General features: G+C 38.5%; 1 protein-coding gene across 5 annotated transcripts in view; it reads left to right on the top strand.

Annotated features, from left to right (window-relative positions):
- Miga (mitoguardin) overlaps positions 1-23,440 on the top strand; it is a 563,944-nt gene that overhangs the window by 519,181 nt on the left and 21,323 nt on the right. For all 5 annotated transcript variants that reach the window (XM_083139480.1, XM_083139484.1, XM_083139469.1 and 2 more), the window contains one exon: positions 22,913-23,025. In XM_083139480.1, the coding sequence (XP_082995606.1) occupies positions 22,913-23,025 (113 nt within the window). The remainder of the gene's footprint in view (positions 1-22,912; positions 23,026-23,440) is intronic.

Genomic DNA, 23,440 nt, shown 5'->3' on the forward strand with positions numbered 1-23,440 from the left:
ACGGGCTGTGCAGGACTTGGAAAATTTTTTCGATTGATGAAAATTTGGTTCTATGATGATGACCTATACTAAATTTTTGGTATGGGAGGACAGAGGATACCGAGACTCGACCAACACACTAAACCCCAGACCTCTCTATGGCTACATGTTCGGAAGTTACGAGTGATTAAAAGTTTTGGGAGGGTGTGTGCAAACATCCCTTACCCTTGAACTCAGGACCACCAAATTTTGGCATACATATGCTACATCCCCAAAATCGACAAGGGGTGGTGTTTGGGGGAGATTTTTCGATTTATTTTTGCGCAATATCTCACCGTTTTCGAGTTATTTGCAATTTTTAATGCCGGACTTGGAAAGTAAATAATTATCTACCTCATCAATAAATTGAAATATAAAGGAATAATCATACTACATCTACGAAATGTCAATATCATGCTGCTGCTTCAACTATGATAACCTATGTTTATTTTGTTAGGAGCCAATGCTAGTGCATGTCTCTACGATGATCCTATCGAAAAGAAATTGACAATTGGCCCACCCTTGACCTCCAAATTTCGTACACGTACTCTACATCACCAAAATCAACAAGGGGGTCGACCCTATCTTCTGCACAAGTCTGACGTGTACGTCCTGTTTCGCGAAGAGTCGACAACCTTCCACAGCTGTTTGTATTATATTACATCAGATATTATATTGCATGAGTGAGTTGGCTGTGTGTATAAAGACTAGTTTCAGACATGGACGCGAATATAATGCCATGATAATTAGCTGCTGTCCAAAGTTATTGCATAACTTAAAATATTTATATATAAAAAAGGATATTTATTGTACTGTGCTTTCTAGCGAAGGTATTATTGTAAACGATATTGTTTGTAAATGTGGAAAGTTAGAAGCTCAATCCCCGGCCTATCAATGATAAAAAATTTCATCACGGACAACAACCAAAAAAAAAAAGGGTGTGCACGTCACAAAAGTATTGTCATATGGACTGACGATTATTATTTTTTTTAAAAAAAAACAGACCTAGTTACGATGGGTTATAACCTGTGATGTCTTGCAATTGTTTTTGCTTATTTCAATGTCAGCGAGCGTGATATGAAACATGCATGCGAAGAAGGGAGGGAGATCATAACAAAATAATTCACACTTCGATTTCATTACTTTCGCTAGTCATGTTTCACCTCCTATCTAGAAGGATAGTGGATGCTATTTTATTTGAAGATGGCTAAAAGCGAGGGAAGGAGAGAAATGTTATTTTTTATTTTTTTGCCTGTGTGTGACGAAAATAGTTTTACATGCATACGGCTGTATCGTGATCTGCTTGAATCATCATCACATCTGTGAGTTTTCAGTATTGCTGAATATATTTACATATCAACTAACGGTTATGAATTACGTAGAAATTGGCTTTTGTTAACGGTCCAGTGGCGAAGTTGGAAACAGAGAGCGGTCACATCAGACAGGTGCTCCTGGTATCTAAAGAAATGCCCCCCTCTTACAGAAAAAAAATGGAGTGTTAGAAAGGAAAGATGTTATACCCGAATGAACGGGGAGTCTCGAGCATATTCCAATCCTCATCTTCGCGTTCAGCTAACGAGGAAAAAAAAGAAATTTTACATATGGGGGACTCAACAGCTGCTGTACGGTATTGTCCATGGATGTTAAAACTTTTGTTTTTTTCTGAATAGACGGACATATCAGTGTTGCAATCTCCAGATGAGACCGGAGCTTATTATTATTATTATTATTATTATTATTTTGGACAAGGGGGATCAGATCAATGTATGGACTAAAACTTTTTTTTACATCAAAATAAAACAGAGGATTTTTTACTCCACTGCTTACTTATTATTGTAAAGAATGAGGTGCCGCGTCTTATTGTATAGTCTTCCAACAGCACACCTCGGGGCGTAAATTTCTGCTTCTTCATGTATGCAAAATGCACTTAACTTCTGTTGTGAAGCGAATGGAGAGTTTGTTTTGCTGCTGTGATTAAATACTAAACCAAAATCTTATTACATAATTTTGAAGTATATTTGTTAATACGATCTATATTATATGTCCTCCTCCGTAGTTGAGCGGGTTAAGGCGTTCACTTCGTCTTCTTGACGATCGTTCGCTGCGGGACGGCGTAGGTTCGAATCCGGCTCTGGTTGGAATTTATTCGGCCTACGTATAGGGCCGGTGGCAACCCACCATCGTGAGGAAATTGGGAAGCTCCGAGTGAGTGAGCGTAACCTGGTCAAGAAGACCTACAATAACGGCTGGGGGTTCGTCGGGCTGATCACTCGTCACCCCAACACTGGTCTGAGACCTCCACGCTATAACAGGTGACGGCGGAACAGTGTGGGAGGGAGACCAGCAGTCGGTAGGTAAGCCAAGGCCCGCCATGGTGCTGTAGAGCTGTAGGGTTATGTTATCTATATTATATCATCGCTATAGGTGGTCCATATTATGCGCAGGAGAATTTAAAAAATGTCTTGTTTCTCGAACCTGTGACCTGCAGATTTGCTTTTGCTGGCAACAGAAACAGAAAATGGCACTATGTTATTCTATACTGATACAGGTATACTGTAATCATAACAATTTTCTAGTAACAAAACAACAACTATGTCGGAAAGAAATGGTGGGGGGTTTGTCTGTGTGGGGTCTTATTAACTACTTCACATCTGTACCCGCACAACTCATCGACTACAAAGCAACAATGTTAGGAAGTATGTGCATGGCCCCAAAAATACAAATTTAAAATCACTAATGAGACATGAACTCTCTTCACTGGTGTATATTTGAATATGCGAAAATGAGGTACTTTGAATAACCACAAAAAAGCTTGCAACGGTATAGAGAAGGGTCACAACTTCAAATTTTAGACGATTTTTTGTTAATCTGCAAAAGGCCAGGGCATTCGAATTCAAGGACGGAAAATATGAACAGCGAATGAATGCTTTAGAGTAGATGTGATATTTAAAGGAGGTGATCATTTTTTTACTTTCTCAATTCAAACAAAAATTCATGAATATTATTATCATTGAATGGTTGGTTAGGTGCTCGGTTTATTTTGTTCCTCCGAACGATAGATGGAATGTATACAAGCCTGTGCCTCCTAAGTTTATCGCGGCTATGAGGATGAATCGCGAAATGAAACGAACTGGAAACTTTCAATATATATATATATTTTTTATAACATGCTTCACTAAGGAGGTCAAATGACAAGTTGGATTGCTATCTTTTTTATAACTTGTTAATTTTATTACGAACGAAGAAAGAATGCATGGCACTTAATGCTGTAATGTTATTGATTAGATCATCGTTTATCTTGTCCGCATCGATTAATCTCCTTATGTTCTTCTTCTTCGTCTTGTCGTCGCGTCCATCTCTTCTGTTATCACAATCGAGACTTCTAGATTATCATTTCTTCTCCCTGAAATTTTAGAAATGTAATTTTTCATGATCATCCAGCGAACGCCTGAGACATTTCAGCAAAATGTCGATTATTCAATGGATGTTGTAAGGTTCCATGTTTTGTTTTTTTCACTATCTCTTGTTTGGTCGATTTTGAATTTGGGAGTTATTTTTTTTATTTTGTCTTTCGCGACATGTTCGACTAATCGTGACAATACGTTTCAACCTTTCTGCATAAACGTTGAAACGTTTCAACGAACGTTCGTTGAAACGTTTCAACGTTTATGCAGAAAGGTTGAAACGTATTGTCACGATTAGTCGAACATGTCGCGAAAGACAAAATAAAAAAAATAACTCCCAAATTCAAATCGACCAAACAAGAGATAGTGAAAAAAACAAAACATGGAACCTTACAACATCCATTGAATAATCGACATTTTGCTGAAATGTCTCAGGCGTTCGCTGGATGATCATGAAAAATTACATTTCTAAAATTTCAGGGAGAAGAAATGATAATCTAGAAGTCTCGATTGTGATAACAGAAGAGATGGACGCGACGACAAGACGAAGAAGAAGAACATAAGGAGATTAATCGATGCGGACAAGATAAACGATGATCTAATCAATAACATTACAGCATTAAGTGCCATGCATTCTTTCTTCGTTCGTAATAAAATTAACAAGTTATAAAAAAGATAGCAATCCAACTTGTCATTTGACCTCCTTAGTGAAGCATGTTATAAAAAATATATATATATATTGAAAGTTTCCAGTTCGTTTCATTTCGCGATTCATCCTCATAGCCGCGATAAACTTAGGAGGCACAGGCTTGTATACATTCCATCTATCGTTCGGAGGAACAAAATAAACCGAGCACCTAACCAACCATTCAATGATAATAATATTCATGAATTTTTGTTTGAATTGAGAAAGTAAAAAAATGATCACCTCCTTTAAATATCACATCTACTCTAAAGCATTCATTCGCTGTTCATATTTTCCGTCCTTGAATTCGAATGCCCTGGCCTTTTGCAGATTAACAAAAAATCGTCTAAAATTTGAAGTTGTGACCCTTCTCTATACCGTTGCAAGCTTTTTTGTGGTTATTCAAAGTACCTCATTTTCGCATATTCAAATATACACCAGTGAAGAGAGTTCATGTCTCATTAGTGATTTTAAATTTGTATTTTTGGGGCCATGCACATACTTCCTAACATTGTTGCTTTGTAGTCGATGAGTTGTGCGGGTACAGATGTGAAGTAGTTAATAAGACCCCACACAGACAAACCCCCCACCATTTCTTTCCGACATAGTTGTTGTTTTGTTACTAGAAAATTGTTATGATTACAGTATACCTGTATCAGTATAGAATAACATAGTGCCATTTTCTGTTTCTGTTGCCAGCAAAAGCAAATCTGCAGGTCACAGGTTCGAGAAACAAGACATTTTTTAAATTCTCCTGCGCATAATATGGACCACCTATAGCGATGATATAATATAGATAACATAACCCTACAGCTCTACAGCACCATGGCGGGCCTTGGCTTACCTACCGACTGCTGGTCTCCCTCCCACACTGTTCCGCCGTCACCTGTTATAGCGTGGAGGTCTCAGACCAGTGTTGGGGTGACGAGTGATCAGCCCGACGAACCCCCAGCCGTTATTGTAGGTCTTCTTGACCAGGTTACGCTCACTCACTCGGAGCTTCCCAATTTCCTCACGATGGTGGGTTGCCACCGGCCCTATACGTAGGCCGAATAAATTCCAACCAGAGCCGGATTCGAACCTACGCCGTCCCGCAGCGAACGATCTCAAGACGAGTGAACGCCTTAACCCGCTCAACTACGGAGGAGGACATATAATATAGATCGTATTAACAAATATACTTCAAAATTATGTAATAAGATTTTGGTTTAGTATTTAATCACAGCAGCAAAACAAACTCTCCATTCGCTTCACAACAGAAGTTAAGTGCATTTTGCATACATGAAGAAGCAGAAATTTACGCCCCGAGGTGTGCTGTTGGAAGACTATACAATAAGACGCGGCACCTCATTCTTTACAATAATAAGTAAGCAGTGGAGTAAAAAATCCTCTGTTTTATTTTGATGTAAAAAAAAGTTTTAGTCCATACATTGATCTGATCCCCCTTGTCCAAAATAATAATAATAATAATAATAATAATAAGCTCCGGTCTCATCTGGAGATTGCAACACTGATATGTCCGTCTATTCAGAAAAAAACAAAAGTTTTAACATCCATGGACAATACCGTACAGCAGCTGTTGAGTCCCCCATATGTAAAATTTCTTTTTTTTCCTCGTTAGCTGAACGCGAAGATGAGGATTGGAATATGCTCGAGACTCCCCGTTCATTCGGGTATAACATCTTTCCTTTCTAACACTCCATTTTTTTTCTGTAAGAGGGGGGCATTTCTTTAGATACCAGGAGCACCTGTCTGATGTGACCGCTCTCTGTTTCCAACTTCGCCACTGGACCGTTAACAAAAGCCAATTTCTACGTAATTCATAACCGTTAGTTGATATGTAAATATATTCAGCAATACTGAAAACTCACAGATGTGATGATGATTCAAGCAGATCACGATACAGCCGTATGCATGTAAAACTATTTTCGTCACACACAGGCAAAAAAATAAAAAATAACATTTCTCTCCTTCCCTCGCTTTTAGCCATCTTCAAATAAAATAGCATCCACTATCCTTCTAGATAGGAGGTGAAACATGACTAGCGAAAGTAATGAAATCGAAGTGTGAATTATTTTGTTATGATCTCCCTCCCTTCTTCGCATGCATGTTTCATATCACGCTCGCTGACATTGAAATAAGCAAAAACAATTGCAAGACATCACAGGTTATAACCCATCGTAACTAGGTCTGTTTTTTTTTTAAAAAAAATAATAATCGTCAGTCCATATGACAATACTTTTGTGACGTGCACACCCTTTTTTTTTTTGGTTGTTGTCCGTGATGAAATTTTTTATCATTGATAGGCCGGGGATTGAGCTTCTAACTTTCCACATTTACAAACAATATCGTTTACAATAATACCTTCGCTAGAAAGCACAGTACAATAAATATCCTTTTTTATATATAAATATTTTAAGTTATGCAATAACTTTGGACAGCAGCTAATTATCATGGCATTATATTCGCGTCCATGTCTGAAACTAGTCTTTATACACACAGCCAACTCACTCATGCAATATAATATCTGATGTAATATAATACAAACAGCTGTGGAAGGTTGTCGACTCTTCGCGAAACAGGACGTACACGTCAGACTTGTGCAGAAGATAGGGTCGACCCCCTTGTTGATTTTGGTGATGTAGAGTACGTGTACGAAATTTGGAGGTCAAGGGTGGGCCAATTGTCAATTTCTTTTCGATAGGATCATCGTAGAGACATGCACTAGCATTGGCTCCTAACAAAATAAACATAGGTTATCATAGTTGAAGCAGCAGCATGATATTGACATTTCGTAGATGTAGTATGATTATTCCTTTATATTTCAATTTATTGATGAGGTAGATAATTATTTACTTTCCAAGTCCGGCATTAAAAATTGCAAATAACTCGAAAACGGTGAGATATTGCGCAAAAATAAATCGAAAAATCTCCCCCAAACACCACCCCTTGTCGATTTTGGGGATGTAGCATATGTATGCCAAAATTTGGTGGTCCTGAGTTCAAGGGTAAGGGATGTTTGCACACACCCTCCCAAAACTTTTAATCACTCGTAACTTCCGAACATGTAGCCATAGAGAGGTCTGGGGTTTAGTGTGTTGGTCGAGTCTCGGTATCCTCTGTCCTCCCATACCAAAAATTTAGTATAGGTCATCATCATAGAACCAAATTTTCATCAATCGAAAAAATTTTCCAAGTCCTGCACAGCCCGTTTACGTTTGTCGCGACTATCTTGAATTAACTAAGCGAGTCCAGATAGCATTAGCATTATTCTGCCTTCAGTTTCTTCACACTAACATCAATTCATATTAACAACTTGCGAGAGAACATCATGCATCTCATTTACAACAGAGCAATTTAATATCCTCGTCTAGTACGCTGCACTTCTTTGACATTAGATGCAGTGCAGGTGTATCCCGGTGTCAGGCTGGTGAAAGAAAATAACATTCAACCAAGTAGACGAATAGCAGTGTTCAAATTCAGAAGATTCAACAAATGCCTGTCCGCTGCTTTAAACGTTCATTTGATTAGTTAAGCACTCACCACGTGGTCATACACCACACCACATATTACACCTCTCCAGGACGTGGTGCAGACACCAAATACACTACGTGACACCAAATCAACAAGATAGGTTGCACCGTGTAACCAACTAGACGCATGAGTGCAGTCAAAAAGTGCAGTGAACTAGACGGAGCTATGATCAAAATAATCACGTGGCATTCTCTTTGAATCTGACTTCACCCATTTTACCACGCACTCCTGGCAAGATTATAGAGGCCAGGTATCCTAAAAAACAACAATTATTATTTGTTTGTTTGCATCACAATACAGAAATAATAAGAAGCACGCACGCGTGTGGCACATCATTCCCCCGAGAGAGGTTTACAAAAATCACGATATATAAATATTGACCCCCGGGGACTTGGAAAATTACGATAAGGTGCATTCGTTCACCATTGTTGCCAGCTATAGGTCTCTCTCTCTTTATCTTACAGTAACGTTGGCATCTCTATTTTTTAGTTGTAGGTGGTTTGCCAACACTCTCTAGTTAATAATACTACATATTATAAACACACACGCACACACATACTGTGTTGCCATCCACCCGAAGATAATGCCCGAGGGCGAAACCGTGCAGACGCTCTACGAGAAAAACAAGATAGACGATCTGTTGCAGTACAACGTCCAGGATTCGATGCTTGTGAGAGACGTGTGTTTCTGAAAAACAAACTCGTGCAAACAATCGTCTCAACATACTGCCAGAGCGTGTTGCGCGCAGACCAGGTTCGAGAGCACAAATTCAACTTGCATTATTATTTCAGCAAAGCATTGCAGAACAAGCGATGTTTGTGTTTTTTACCCGGCACGGAAGTTGATGTTTATCGTGGTGTCACGAATCCCACACTAGGCTGCACAGAAGCTGATCTTCACGTGTATTTCTCATTGGACACGTTTAATGTCACGTGCATACGTAAAATTATAGCCTTGCATAAAAAAATCAAAAAAATTAAAAACAATAAAACTTTGCCGCCGGGCAAACTGCTCAAAATAGACACCAAACAGAACACCCCCGAAGAGATTCGCCCCCCACGTCAATCAATTTTACGTTTAAAAACCGTACGGGAAAACCTTTACTTTTTTGGTTGGGCACCACGCACCCTGGCAGAGTTATAGAGGCCAGGTATCCTAAAAAAACAACAACAATTATTATTTGTTTGTTTGCGTCACAATACAGAAATAATAAGAAGCACGCACATGTGTGTATGTGGCACATCGTTCCCCCGAGAGAGGTTTACAAAAATCACAATATACAAACATTGCCGAAGTTGGAAAATTACAATATGGCGCATTCGCTTATTACTGTTGCCAGCTATAGGTCTCTCTCTCTTTATCTTACAGTAACGTTGGTATCTCTATTTTTTTAGTTGCAGGTGGTTTGCACACACTCTCCAGTTAATAATGCTACATATTATACACACGCACGCACACACATACTGTATTGTCATCCACCCATCTCTCTTTTTTTACGGCAGTACGTGTTTGTTGTCGGTTCTTCTTGTTTAGTGTGTATATGTTACGCCAGTATATAAATTGGCTAAGCCTTAAAAAAAATAGTAGTTTTTGCTAAGTAAAAAAAAAAATTGTAGGTAGGTGTTGGCAGCTGTCGGTTGTTTAATTCTCTCTCTCTCTCTCTCCTCTCTCTTTTGTAAAAAGCTATGGCAAAAATACCAGTAGGTTACCAACCTTGCTTTATGCACTGTAACTCAAGCCTCAAGCAAAATTGCCAGCTCTTTGCTTTAGGTTAGGTTAGACCAAGACAAAAACCTTGGTGATTTTTTTCGAGTAAGATGTTGGCAGCACTGCGAGTCCCACTTTTCGGTTGCAGAACTCTCAAGCAAGATTGCCAACTCCTTGCTTTAGGTTAGGTTAGACCAACAAAACCTTGGTGATTTTTTCGAGTAAGATGTTGGCAACACTGCACCTTACGAGAGAAATCCATTAAGGCGATCGAGCTCCAAATGATGATTCGAGCTCCAAATGATGTTGCAGTACCCGGACACTAGGTCTACTACGCGACAACTACGTAATATCCCCCCACACACAACAAACAACAAATGCTACAATATCTTACGCACAGACAGTCCTGTCACTGTACACCAACTGAAGATGTCACTTTCACCACACAAAGGGGGTGGGGAGCAATACCAAGAGTGTTTTCACTGAGATTGCCGAGGATAATAATCACAGACGGTTTTCAAAATGTCTGCCGTTTACTTCTACGCAGAGATGACAGGGACGAATCAAGGATTGTCGAGTACGAGCAAACAAGCCAGGTGTATCTGCTACCGTCGCGGCGGCGACGTTGATGCGAGCGACGAGGTCCTCAGCTGATGTGACAGGTGTGTCGTATACGAGGGTTTTCATTTCTCCCCAGAAGAAAAAATCGAGAGGGTTGAGATCTGGCGACCTCGGTGGCCAAGGCACAGGCTCATCCCTACCAATGAACGTATTGCGAAACACGTCATGCAGGAAATGTCGTACATTACAATCGAAATGAGCTGGTGCACCATCGTGTTGGTACCACATTTCTTGCCAAAAGTACGGTCTCCAACAGTTCAGGCAGAACCTCACTAAGAAATGCATGATACGTGCGACCATTCAGGCGAACAGGGAGAATGTATGGTCCAATTAAATGATCATGTACTATCCCGCACCACACATTCACTGAAAACCTGTGCTGGTGATGGGCCACAAAAAGTGCATGTGGGTTGTCAAAGTCCTATACATGACTGTTTCTACTATTGAAGACATCCATCCTGGTGAAAATGGCTTCATCTGTCCACAATACGTTTGCCCCGAAGTGAGAGTTTGTGTCCAGCTGATGCAACAACCATTGGCAAAACTCCATACGAGGGCGAAAGTCACGAGGTAACCGTTCTTGTACTTTCTGCAGTTTAAAAGGGTGCATTCCTTCCTCTGACAACACTCGCCACAAATTCACATGAGACGTGTTTCGTGCCCGAGCGAGCACTCGCGTACTGGTGCCAGGATGTTCTGCGACCGCTGTTAACACATCTTCTGCAAACTGATGTGTGCCTACACTTCGGGGTCTTCCAACTTCTTGCCGCGGTGGTAACACTGACCCTGTTTCACCCAGTCGACTGTCCACTACCTGAAAGAAGGTGTGAGACGGTAAACGTCTATATGGAAAGCGTTCTCCATAAGACGCCTTGCCTCACGGCTATTACCACGTGCCTCCCCATACATGAGATGCATGTCTGCTAGCTGCTGGGTCGTATACGCAGCCATCTGTGTAATAGGGAGCTGGAACTGCAAAGTATTGTTTTTGTTTAACACTGGCCCACTGCACAAATTGGCCGTATCACCGTACGAACACAACTGCTGATCATATCCCAGCACCTGCAACACGACTGGAACGACTGCCGGAGAGAACCAACCCTTCGAGCATTTGTTGTTTGTTGTGTGTGTGTGGGGGGGGATATTACGTAGTTGTCGCGTGTAAAAATACACGTTGTCGCAATCATCTGATATTGTGTTTTTCTTTCCCTCCTCCTGGTGGAGTAGTGTGTCTCTCGTATGCCACATGACATGATTCGTTCATTCCTCGCGTGTAACTGGGGTATGCAACCGTGCTCAACTTTTCGGATTTTGTGTTCCGTGCTCATGTTTTGATGTTTGAGGTCGGGATGTGTTGTTTTTAACGCATTTCTCATTGTCACGGTCTTTCTTGCTGCGTTACATACCCTTTCCATGTATTGTTCTTGCTGGAAATCCCCAATTCCTTTGAGGACTCCATTGCGCATGCGTGCAGTGTACTTTTCATAGTGACTTCCGGACTGAGCACATACGATTCCTTTATGATTCCCTTGGAACCGCCTCTCTATCTGTTATAGTATTCGTCCCAGTCAGGTGTGACGTTCACTTTGTCACCTTTTGCGAGGCTCCTATCTCGGAAACGAAGCCTCAGTCGCAAAAATGGAACTTAGACTTTTTGCTTGTTTTCGTGTGAGGAATCACCTCCCAAGCGTTGTAAACGACCTTTAGAAACACCCTGTATATCAAGAAGAATCCAACCAAATGGAATATACGTATATTGAATACTATCACGAAAAAGTGAAACATAAATCTGCATTAGTGAACGTTATAAAAATTGGCAAGTGCATGCTCTCAACCTCAAATTTACTGCAACACTAGTATTGCAATGAAATTAACACCACTCTGTCCTGTCTGTTTAAACTCATGAGAGATGGTCATTAATCTCTCACTGAGTGTCCAATATTATGAAATAAAATACTAATAATAAATACGTAAATATTTTAATATCATATTTACTCGAATCATTCAATCATAAAAGCAAATCACTTTCTTCAAGAATTGACTTTTCTCTGCCAGCCCTGCTAAATTTTCACTTTCTATCTACTGATTTAAACGAGGGGTGACCAGAAAGTAATTTCCAATTAGTAGGGACATTGATTTTTCGCAAACGCGAAAACCGTGAAAAATGGTAATTGCTGCGAAGTTATGTTTAGGAATGTGCAGTGATGTCTGGACACATTTTTCGCCCGTTCGAAATAATGCGAATTGTTGGCGTTTTTAGCGGTTTTTTTTTTAAAGAAATGTCCTAAAACAACGAAAAATTCCATGAAATCCAACATTCTTGTCTGTTCTAGGCCATGTTTGTGTACATAGAACATGCAAGTTTTCCAACATTTTACTCAAGAGTAAACTGTAGAGTTATACATACATGGAATAATTCCGACAGCCACATTAAATTATGTATTTCCCACGATTTTTTCAACTTAACAAGTCAAAAAAAGATAATGCCAATTTTTAGTCCCATAATATATCGGTATCTGTCACGTGAGATTGATTGATTTTAATTTTTTGGGTGCGTCGCCACTTATGGTCATTATTCACCCTTCAGTATGTACGGGGAAAATTCCATTATCTAAAATCCTTACTTTAAAATTAAAATAGGGGTATGGAAAATAACTTTCCCGAAATAACATTCAAGATATCAAACTCTCACGAAGAGGCATAAGTCATGTGACTTACAATTTGAAACAGTAGTTTAAAAACACCATGAAGGTATAATTTCAGATATTTGCCAGAAAATGCGCTAAAATGAAAATGTGAATTTTGGGGAAAATAACACCGTATAGTAAAAAATAAAAAATAAGAAAATACACCAATTTAAAAAAAAAAATAACAAAATATCAAGGTCCCTACCGATTAGGCATAAATAAAACAAGAATATCAGTTATAATTTATTAAATTAGTAACAGTGAGTCCTAACCTAATTTTCGGCATAATCACCACCGTTGTTCTGGCATTTGTCATAGCATGGCACTAAATTGTATATGCCCATGTTAATGTGTCTGACAGCAAAGATTGGAACTATCTCCACCGCAGTGTAGCTGTCAAATCCTTGCCCTGCCAGAAACCTCTTCAGTTAAACAAAGAGATGAAAGTCGGTACATTCAAGGTCAGGGCTGTACAGGGAGTGGTCCAAGATCTCTCACCCGAAGTGATGCAAAGTACCCGTGTGTACTCAGCTGTATGGGGTTGTGCACATTCGATTGGCCTTCCGTGAATTGTCTGCACCATCGTCAGACCTTACTATCACTCACGACGTCCAGTCTGCACACCTCACACGATTGCTGGTGGCTCTGTGCCAAATTCTGAGCGTGCAATGTAGGCTACATCACAGTCGGTGGGAGACTGTATGAGAGCTGCAATCTTTAACCTAGAACTGTCCTAAAACGGCTGCATTGCAACTGTACCAGATTACATCTACATGCCACTTCTTCCTGTCTTGTATGTGTGTGTGTGTAGCTCTCCGACCACTAGTGCTGCGTATAGGCACCATTGGAGGAGCTTTTTTCAGGATGCCCCTCGTATATGAACTTTCAGAAACTTTTATTATTAGAGTGTTCCTGTTTTAATATGTGGTTAGCTAAATCAGGTACCTATACAATGCAATTCTATAAATTCCTTGCGTTAAATTTCTAATACCTACATACCCTTTTCGTCAGCATTGATGGTATAACTGCATGTTGTCAGTTTCACAGTACTTCACTTGGATATACTGTACTGAAGCAGAAATCCCATTGATAATGTAAGGAAATATGACACTTTATTTTGTTCGATTCAATTGTTTCACTTATATGCAAGAGTGAAGTTGTTTGGTTTACAGAGAAGAGAGAAGTGCATTGAAAAATGAGTCCGCACTCATGGTTCTTGCAAGCAGAGGGTTCCAAACCTCAGTGGAAATATCAACATATAATACCGAGAATGTATAAGGAGACTCATAAATTGCAAATTGTATTTCTTAATCAATCACTCTTCACTCTTATCTCATGTAGTCGTAACTTTAAAAATAATCAAATACTTATTTTATTTTAAACTTACTGCGTATGACAAAATTCCCGTAATCCTTCGCTAGCTTGTGAATTGTAATAATTTTCCAAATTCACTATTTTGCAGTTTCAATTCAAATCATAGAGAATAGAGAAATTATGTCAATTTCATAGAAGATAATATTGGTACTTAACAAAACCATACGTGGATCTGTGTGAGTTTATTATTTCTATTTGCAAAAAGATCGATTTAGTTTAGTTTGTAATTGCCAGGGAAAAATGTAAATTTTGTCCTGGAAAACCTGTAAAAGTCAGGGAATTTCATTTCTGCTTGTTTGTAGCCACCCTGTTCCTTGCAATGGCTCAAAACTCAATAAATGATCCCAGTGTAGAATTCAAGCAAATATACTAGGTAGTCTGCTTTCCTCAGAAAATAGAAATAGTAGAATTAATGGAGCAAGAAGTAGTTTAGAATTCCGGAGGGGTTAGATTTCTTTCAGTATCTGATTGAACTTGAAAAGAAAATTTGAAATTGTTTTTAGTAGCATTAAGCAGTAATAACTGTCTTTCAGGTGAAAGAATACTTGCTGAAAAGGTCTGCTTCAACCAGGAGTTTCTAAGTCATGCAGTCAACTTAGTGTTTCCATTTCCTAAGGGCATTTCACTCAGATTAACCAAGATATGTCATCAAGGATCAAATTTGTATCACCATATTCAAACAGATAATCATTTATCATGTAACATAACTATTCTATATATTGAAAATTCTGTAATATTTCCATAATGTGTATAACTTTGATGCCTAACAAAATGCATTGAAATTCAATAAAGTCATTCTTAATTTATATTTCATTCTTGATGTTAAGACTTTTTATTTGTAGAGTTAATAACTAAGGTCATGTCACCCACCGACACGGATTTCAACAAAATTTTTTACACTTGTAGCTTTGACCTAGGTAAGAAACCGTAAATTTTTTTTCTTCTCTGGACCTTATACTTTTACAGTTACAGGAGGTCCAAGTTTTCAGGATTTGTTAATAAGTATATGTCGCTCCTGGCTCTTTGTTGCAGGAGTGTAGTACATTAACAAAATAATTATATTTCAGCATGTAACTTTCGTAGCTCCATGATTTTTTTTTCTGTAAGCCAATTGAAGTGTGCAAATTCAAATAAAAATTGCCTGAAGAGTTAATGTTTTTTCTAGTGTTACAAAAAATGATTTTGCCTAAGCAAAACATGTTTCTTACTGTAAAAAACATTAATTTGCATTAATTAATTTTTTGGTCAAATGCAGTCCTTTGAACTTGTCAGTTTTTGTGTTTCACTAATTCTCTAAGTATGTTCTAACATATTATGAAAAATGAGTTATAGGGTTTTTCATGGCTTGTGTATAAAATTTATGCCAATTTATGAAAAACACTTGAATTAAAAACACTGATATTGCACCTTACCAAGACTTTTCTTAATTGATTATAACTGTCAACAGAGTAACAATGATTATATTTATGACTATTACAGAAAACTAACTACATGAATTTTTCATGCTAAAACTTATATTTATGCACATTTGTATACAGAGTAAGCCAATAGTTTGGAACCACCTCTTTAAAAGATGGAGGAGCTGATACAAACAAATCCAATGTTGCAAAACATGATGTGGGTGAGGTATGAAACCATCCAGACCATGCTACCAAGATGGCCGCCATCTTCGAGTCAACAACATTTTCTTGAATGGAAAGATGGTCGGTCATGTAATATATCAGAATGGGCTAGAATTTCATAAGATAAATGATGTTGAGCTTAGTTTTATCGTAACTTGAATAATTTTCGCATAATTGGTCATTTCTGTAATAGTCATAAATATAATCATTGTTACTCTGTTGACAGTTATAATCAATTAAGAAAAGTCTTGGTAATGTGCAATATCAGTGTTTTTAATTCAAGTGTGTTTCATAAATTAGCATAAATTTTATACACAAGCCATGAAAACCTCACAACTCTTTTTTCATAATATGTTAGAACATACTTAGAGAATTAGTGAAACACAAAAACTGCCAAGTTCAAAGGACCGCCTTTGACCAAAAAGTTAATTAATGCAAGTTGATGAAACAGTGGAAAAAACATTAACTCTTCGGGCAATTTTTATTTGAATCTGCACACTTTGATTGGCTTACGGAAGAAAAAAAATCATGGAGCTACAAAAGTTGCATGCTGAAATATAATTATTTTGTTAAAGTACTACACTCCTACAACCAGTTTGTGGGTTTGTGGAGGCCCCTGGGCAAAATGTTTTGTGGGGACCCCCCATTTTTTTTACTATTTTTTACTTGGAGCTATATTAGCTCAATATGTTAACCACCAATTTTCAGCAGTTGAAATGGTAGACCTGATTTTAGAATCAGTAGTAATTCACAATCGAACATATCGCAGATAGGTTTGCAGGGAGAATAGCGCAGTAAAATAAAGTTACAGGACGAAAATTGTAGCGCTATAGCAGCCGTAAAATGCTGCGTCTAAATGTCTACAGTATATTACGATGAGTGAACACCGTAACTACAATATACAGGGTGTCCACAACTGTCCACAAGTAACTGTTTGCAACAGTTACTTGCAAGATATCCTCACTGAGTGCAAAAACTTCACGTCGAATGTTTGTTTCCAGTTCCAGCATAGTGCAAGGCTTCTTGGCAAACAGTTTTTCATTAAAGCTACCCAACACAAAAGAGTTAGCTGACATTGGGTCTTCCTAATTAATCTTGTTTCCAAAGAATTTTCGATTTCAGTCATGCTTTCATGTGAGGTGTGGCACATATCATCATCCTGTTGAAAGTAGCCATTTTTCAGCTTGTAGTCATCAAACAGTTTCACAAATTTGTTGAAAATTTGCAGGTAGCAAGCAGCAACTGTATTCAAAGTGTCATGGAAATAAAATGGGACAAATTATGATATGTCTGGATATTGCATGCCATACACCTGTCTTTTCCAAGTGTAGTGGTGGCTCTTCATGATACACTTGTGGTTGATTTGCTAGTATTCTGAGAGTCAACTTACCCACTAATATGAAACCATGCTTTATCCATAAATAATATAATGTTGCATTCACCAAACTCATTCTGGAACTATTTGCAATACGCCACTCTCTTCTGTGTATCCTTGTGTACGTTAGTAATATGATAAGCCTTCAGTCATGCCTTCTTTGCCGCTCTCTGACAGGTTGAGTAAGACAATCCGGTCTCCCGAGAAAGTCTGCATGGAGATTTCTTTGGTGAGTTTTCCAAGTGTTGCTTTACATCTGCCACTGTTTCCTCTAACATTGGTAGTTTGCCACCTGCATTCATATCCAGATCGCTTCCTGTGCCCTCTAACTTTTTCAACAAACTTGCAGTTCTCTGTTGTTGAGGCTATCCTACTGCCAAATCTCCTCAAAAAATGTTGTTTGACATTGCTTAAATGAGACATCCACGATTCTCTATGGTCTACCCTTGGTGCCACATATACATGCCAGGGATTAGTTTAATGTTTATGTGATATAACTGTTCCCAGTTTCCCAAAACCAAAGACATGGAAAAGATGTCTTGTTGTATATCGGGTGAGTAAGAAACATGTAAATGTGTAAAATGGTTTTAAACATTAATGAAAAGGCATACACCATTCCCAAGCAAGAACTAAAATTGCAGAAACACTAGTATGTATAGGATGTGTAGACAAATAATTTTCAGACTTCAAACACATCAATATACATTCCAACTTAAGAAAATAACGTATGTTCTAACTAGTAGCAGTGAGTATACTATTACCCACAAATCTGCAAAGAAATTTCCCTTAGGCCTGTTACTCTACAACCAGCATTTATATCATTACCCAACTTGCAGTTTTAAAAGACTACCTAGCATATTTGGCAAGAACAAGATTCAATTGAACCAACCAGAACTCAACTGTCATATAGTCAACAAGTTTGCAATCAACTGCAGTAATCAATTACCAAATTTTTGTCCTTGGTGGAATGCTAACCATTGGATGTGCATTCTTCATCTCAAAAACAACTAATAGTGAGTCAATGAGCCAGGACCTCAAATTTAGGCGATCGGTACCACTCGGGGGGCATGGGTTCTCATATGATTTTTTTGTAAGCTGTGTATGCCTGGAACTGGAAAATGTGTGATAGCATCTCATAACTCTTTGCTTTCTATATAATATTATTGAATTAGTAACCATAGCCGACAAATAATGGTTTTTCATATTTTCTTATAAATAGTATAAAAAATCATCAAAATATTTGAATAAATCAATTTCATTTCAACAGACTTATTAAATTCAATATTATTTTATAATAATTATAATTATTAAGTAATAATATTAATATAATCCTTATAATAATAATTAAACTTTATTAAAATTTATAATTAACTCTATGCTTATATACTGACATAGATTAAATGCATAAAATTTACTTACAATTTGCAGTAATAATAGTGGCTAAATATTATTTACGCATGTATGTTATAATTTAACATAAACAAAATTTGATTATTTACATTCATCATCATCATCTTCTGAGTAGGTGTCATTGCTCATTGATTTTCACATGTGGTTAGTCTGCACTTGTCAGTGCACCTGATGCTATTTAGACAGAAGATGCAGTTTGTAGTTTCTAATGAATTGGTTGGTTGATTAATTTGGTGTTTCAAGTCCACTTTATGCACAGTAAGACTAATTGGGACTGGACCTACAGTTTAAAGTAAGATCCAAACCACTATGTGCCTCCACCGGGTATCAAACCTGGGATCCCTTCATTACAAGGTGGTGACGCTGCCACTGTACCATCGGGGAGGCAGTTTCTAATGGAGTTGCAAGCTAGTATCTAACACAGTTTGATATGCTGGTTGCCACTCCATCCAGTCCAATACCAGCTCCTCTGCTCCATCGTATTTTTTTAATGACCACCTTCTCCCACTTGGACTAGGTATACATGGTCATTCAGAAGACATCTCTTGCTTATAGCGGCTTGATAATCGCACATTAAGCATGTTTCTTAAGACAGTTCCTACAAGGTGCAAGTTCATAATTGTCTATCTCACCTTTCTTTGCACAGAATAGACGACATGCCATGTCATTCACATAATGTATGGAAGATTTTGGAGCATACAGTAAGCACAAGAACTACAATTTGCCCATTACTTTTTCTTTGAGATTTCATTGATCTCCGAGGCTGCGAAAATATTTCCTGTGTGTGTCTGTTTACAAGAAGGATATTCAATGCACTTACTTTTCCTCTTCCTGCAAATGCGCATGGAGACTTATCATATCTCTACAAACATTTTGAATAAGAAATAAAGCTATTTTCTTAATGTTGAGGACCATAATGGGTATTTTGATACTATATTTCAAAAACCATTTAACCATGATTCTTTCATGAAATCTCAAATACATAATACACAATCTGTGTCATCTGATCCTCTCATTACCACTTCATACCCCCTCATTAGCAGCGGCAGTATTCACCAACAAATTACCATCCCTTCTTCATGTTTACTGTGGAGATTGAGCACTTTGGGGCTTCCTTCAGATGTGATTTTGCATAATTTATCTCCACAGTTCGCAAAGTGTTGTATTCAAATGTTTTACAAAATCCTCTGGTTTCCAGGAAATGCAATTAGATTTGTTTTATTCATTATGTGACTTATGAATTTCCTTCACTGTCTGACAATCTGGGAAGATGAGATGCTCTGTGACTGATGCCAGAGTTCTTCCCCACGATTGTCCTTTCGGTGTTCTTTATAGACGTCTCATTGTACGTATCAAACAGACATCGATTCTTGGACTCCTATTTCCTTCCGCAAAGCAATGGATCATGCAGATAGACATCACCAAAGTTTGACTCCTCTTCTTTTACTCTCTGAATAAGAGTCATACCATCAATTGCCGTGGCTGAATTTCCAGATATTTCCTCAGGGGGAAACATTTTTCTGCTAGTACTGTATGTCTCTAATGCCCATGATAATGGTTCTAAGAGAAAGCCCATTTGAAGATTCCGATTCTGTGCTGTCACAATAATTCGACCAAATAGTGCATTGTCTGATAATTGACCTGCCATTACTATCCACTGCCTTCTTCTTGGATCAAGAGAGAAACAGAAAGACGAAAACCATGTAGAATCGATGTTTATGCAACTGAAGGAACATTCAGAGAGGAGATACAGTAGAGTATGGATTAGTACAGGTAACAGAAAGACCCTACAGTCGCTTGACCCAATGCTTACATGACGTGCGTCATTATAGAGCAATGTGTGTATCAATAGAACAGCTCAAATGGACAGGGTCTCAGCAGTAACTCGCCCCTAGTATGGTGTGTGATCTTGAACAGCCAACACCACTGCACATCTGTGTGGCATGGACTTGATGAGGTGATCGAAGAGAGCTCGGGGGATTCCTCGCCACTCCTCACTTTGGGCAATTTCAGCTCTGGAAGAGTTCCTACCTACAATGAGTCTGCAAAGCGCATCCCAGACATTCTCTGTGGGATTTAAGTCCAGTAATCATGCTGGCCATTCCATACTCTCTATTCCCTGGCATGTTGTGCACTAACAGAACTCTGTGAGGACGAGCATTATCGCTGATGAAAAGGAAATTATCACCTCCTGCATCTGCGCACAGCATGGCAAGAGGTCTGAGGTTCTCGTCCCCATATCTAAGGGCCATCAAACTGGCATTTTGGATGACGTGGAGGTCCGTACGTGCCACAATTTTGATTCCAATCCACACCATCAGTTACCACCTCCATTTTAGAATGTTTCTTGCACAAAGCAGTTTTACAGCATGTTATACATACCCTCCAGATTAGGCACGTCTATTATAAGGCTGGAGGATGAACCGCGGCTCATCGGAGAACACCTCTCAACCCCATTTATTGTGGCCTCAATTGTGATGTTCCTCAGTCAAGTTTCTACGGACTGAAATCTGTACGGTGATGGAACACGCACCATGGGTCTATATGCTTAGAGGCCATCTTTAAGAAGGCGATTGCAGACAGTTTAAGATGACACCTGCGCCCTATTGCTGTGAGAATGGCATGTTGTAGTTTCGTTGCATTCTGTCATCTGTTCCAATCTGTTGTTCACAAGAGGTACCCATCGTCTTTTGCTGTCGTTGCTTGCTGACCTTGCCTTCGTCGCACATTTTCCGTTGTTTGGAACCGAATATACAGTCGAGAAATGCACTTTGAGACACTCCAAGGGCTACAGATACCTCTCACTCTCTGTCCAGCTTCCATCCTTCCTATGGCTCTCCACGCCATTGATTCAGGTAAATCACACTTTACAGGCATTGCCATATTCCTCAATGAACTCTTACACTGTCCTTCGACTGCTACTGTCATACACACACAGTTGTTAATTCAGATATATCGACATTAATGATGGGCAAATATCCAATTGAATTCAGTAATGGTGTGAAATCCCATCCAACTTGTCAAATAAATTATTAAAATATTCACATATTTTAATTAGTGTAATTATTATAATCTTAATTATTATCATGATTATTAATAATTTAGATCAGAATTACTATAATTGTCATTTCTAATAGTTAAAGTAAATAAAAATAAAAATTATCAAAACTTTCCATTTACATCAAGGTATCTGGGGAATGAAGTGATAACACACAGAAGGCAAAGAGTTATGACATGCTATCACATATTTTCCATCTCTAGGCATCCCAACCTTACCAAAAATCATATTAGAACTCGTCCCCCCCCCCCCCAAATGGTGCCGACAACTTGCCTGACTCAAGGCCTATGACAGATTATGCCATTGGACAGCAGTTCTGAGTGTTCCTCAGAAATGACATGATGCAGCTGATACTACAGAAATATTCCGTATTCACAGTATGGGCCTCACAAACCGGACAACACACAAGTACACCTGGACTGTCATACGCCATCATGATTTTTGTGAGGAGGGAGGGGAGGGGTTCCATTGAACATTGTGGCATCATAGTGAATCAGCATGATTTCATTCGTTTCATTGCCACTTCAGTTCAGGTTCATATGCATGTCCACTGCAATTATGTGATTTAACACGTCATTCTCTTTGCAATGGTATCACTCCAGATGGATGTGACATTTTTGTAGAGAGTCTATTTAATTGATGTGTCAACCATTTGACAGCAACCTTACCAGCTTCAGAACATGTTATAAGATGTGAAACACTATGCAAGTAGGCATTCCTGTATGCTCGGCTAATTCCTGCACAGTTCAACATCTGCCTTCCTGTAAACATTGTTCGATAACTGCCATTGACACATCTCTCTGCACAAACACATGATGCCCACTACGGAGAGGCCTGGTGCTAACAGTCACTAAATCTAATTGCTAAGAACTCTAACCTAACCTAACCTAACCACATGTGCGTTATTAGAACCAATTGGAATTGTAGTTTACGAATTTTTAGTCAGGAGGTACTAGGTTTAGAGCTCTTAGCAATTACTTTTAGTGACTGTTAGCAGCTGGGTGTGTCCTGCACCAGACCCCACTATGGAGCAGGTTGATGCTCGTCCACTTTGGAATGCCTGCACCCACCTCACCACTGTTTGATAGGGTAAATCACAACTACCCACTGCTCCACTTTACTGTCTCATCAAACGGTGCGAAAACACATTGGCAGTTTGAATGCTTGGTAACGAGGCAACCACTGTCCATGTACCCCCATCAAATGGTGGCATTCAGAAGAGCATGCAATGGGCTTTCAAACATGTATTCTGATATTGCAGTGTAGCCATCTGTTTGTCAGTAAAAGAAAAATAGTCAACCATGAATCCACAATACCTCACATTTATGCAAGTAATAAAACTTAATTTTTGTTCTTTTCATTGAGACATGTTACTTTTTAGAACTTGAATACATTTTGTTCAACATTTTCATTACAGATTGCCGACCTACGAGAATTTGAAGAGTTCTCTGATATTTCTCCAGATTTGGACTCTTTGCCTTTATACCATTCAGCACTAAAGCAATTTGAAGATGGTGGCATTCCTTGCAGGTACAGCTATTTGTTGTTACTTTTGTTACTACATGTCTTATCCAATTCAGTAAGGAATAGTTTCAAGCATGGAAAGTAATTAAAAATATGTGTAAGTACTAAAAATATATGTAGCTGTTACCTCCCATAAGGAATGCAGAACAAGATCACAAAATATACTGTGGAATTATAATTCAGGTTGGAATAAAGAAAAAGAAAATATTTGTCTACTCTATTCTGAGAAGAGAATAAAAATCATAAAATATTCTTCTATTATTATATTAAATATTGGTGCATACAGGAAGTGTTCTGTATTAGAAACCTGATGGAAAGTGTAAACTCGACCAGGACTGTAATCTGACTTACTGGAATTCGGAGCCATTGTTCTAACTACTGAGCTAATTGCTTTCTGTTTTACCTGTAAAAGCCAAGTTTT

This window comes from Lepisma saccharinum, chromosome 1, assembly GCF_977018435.1.
Source record: "Lepisma saccharinum chromosome 1, izLepSacc3.1, whole genome shotgun sequence".
NCBI classification, from domain to species: Eukaryota; Metazoa; Arthropoda; class Insecta; order Zygentoma; family Lepismatidae; genus Lepisma; species Lepisma saccharinum.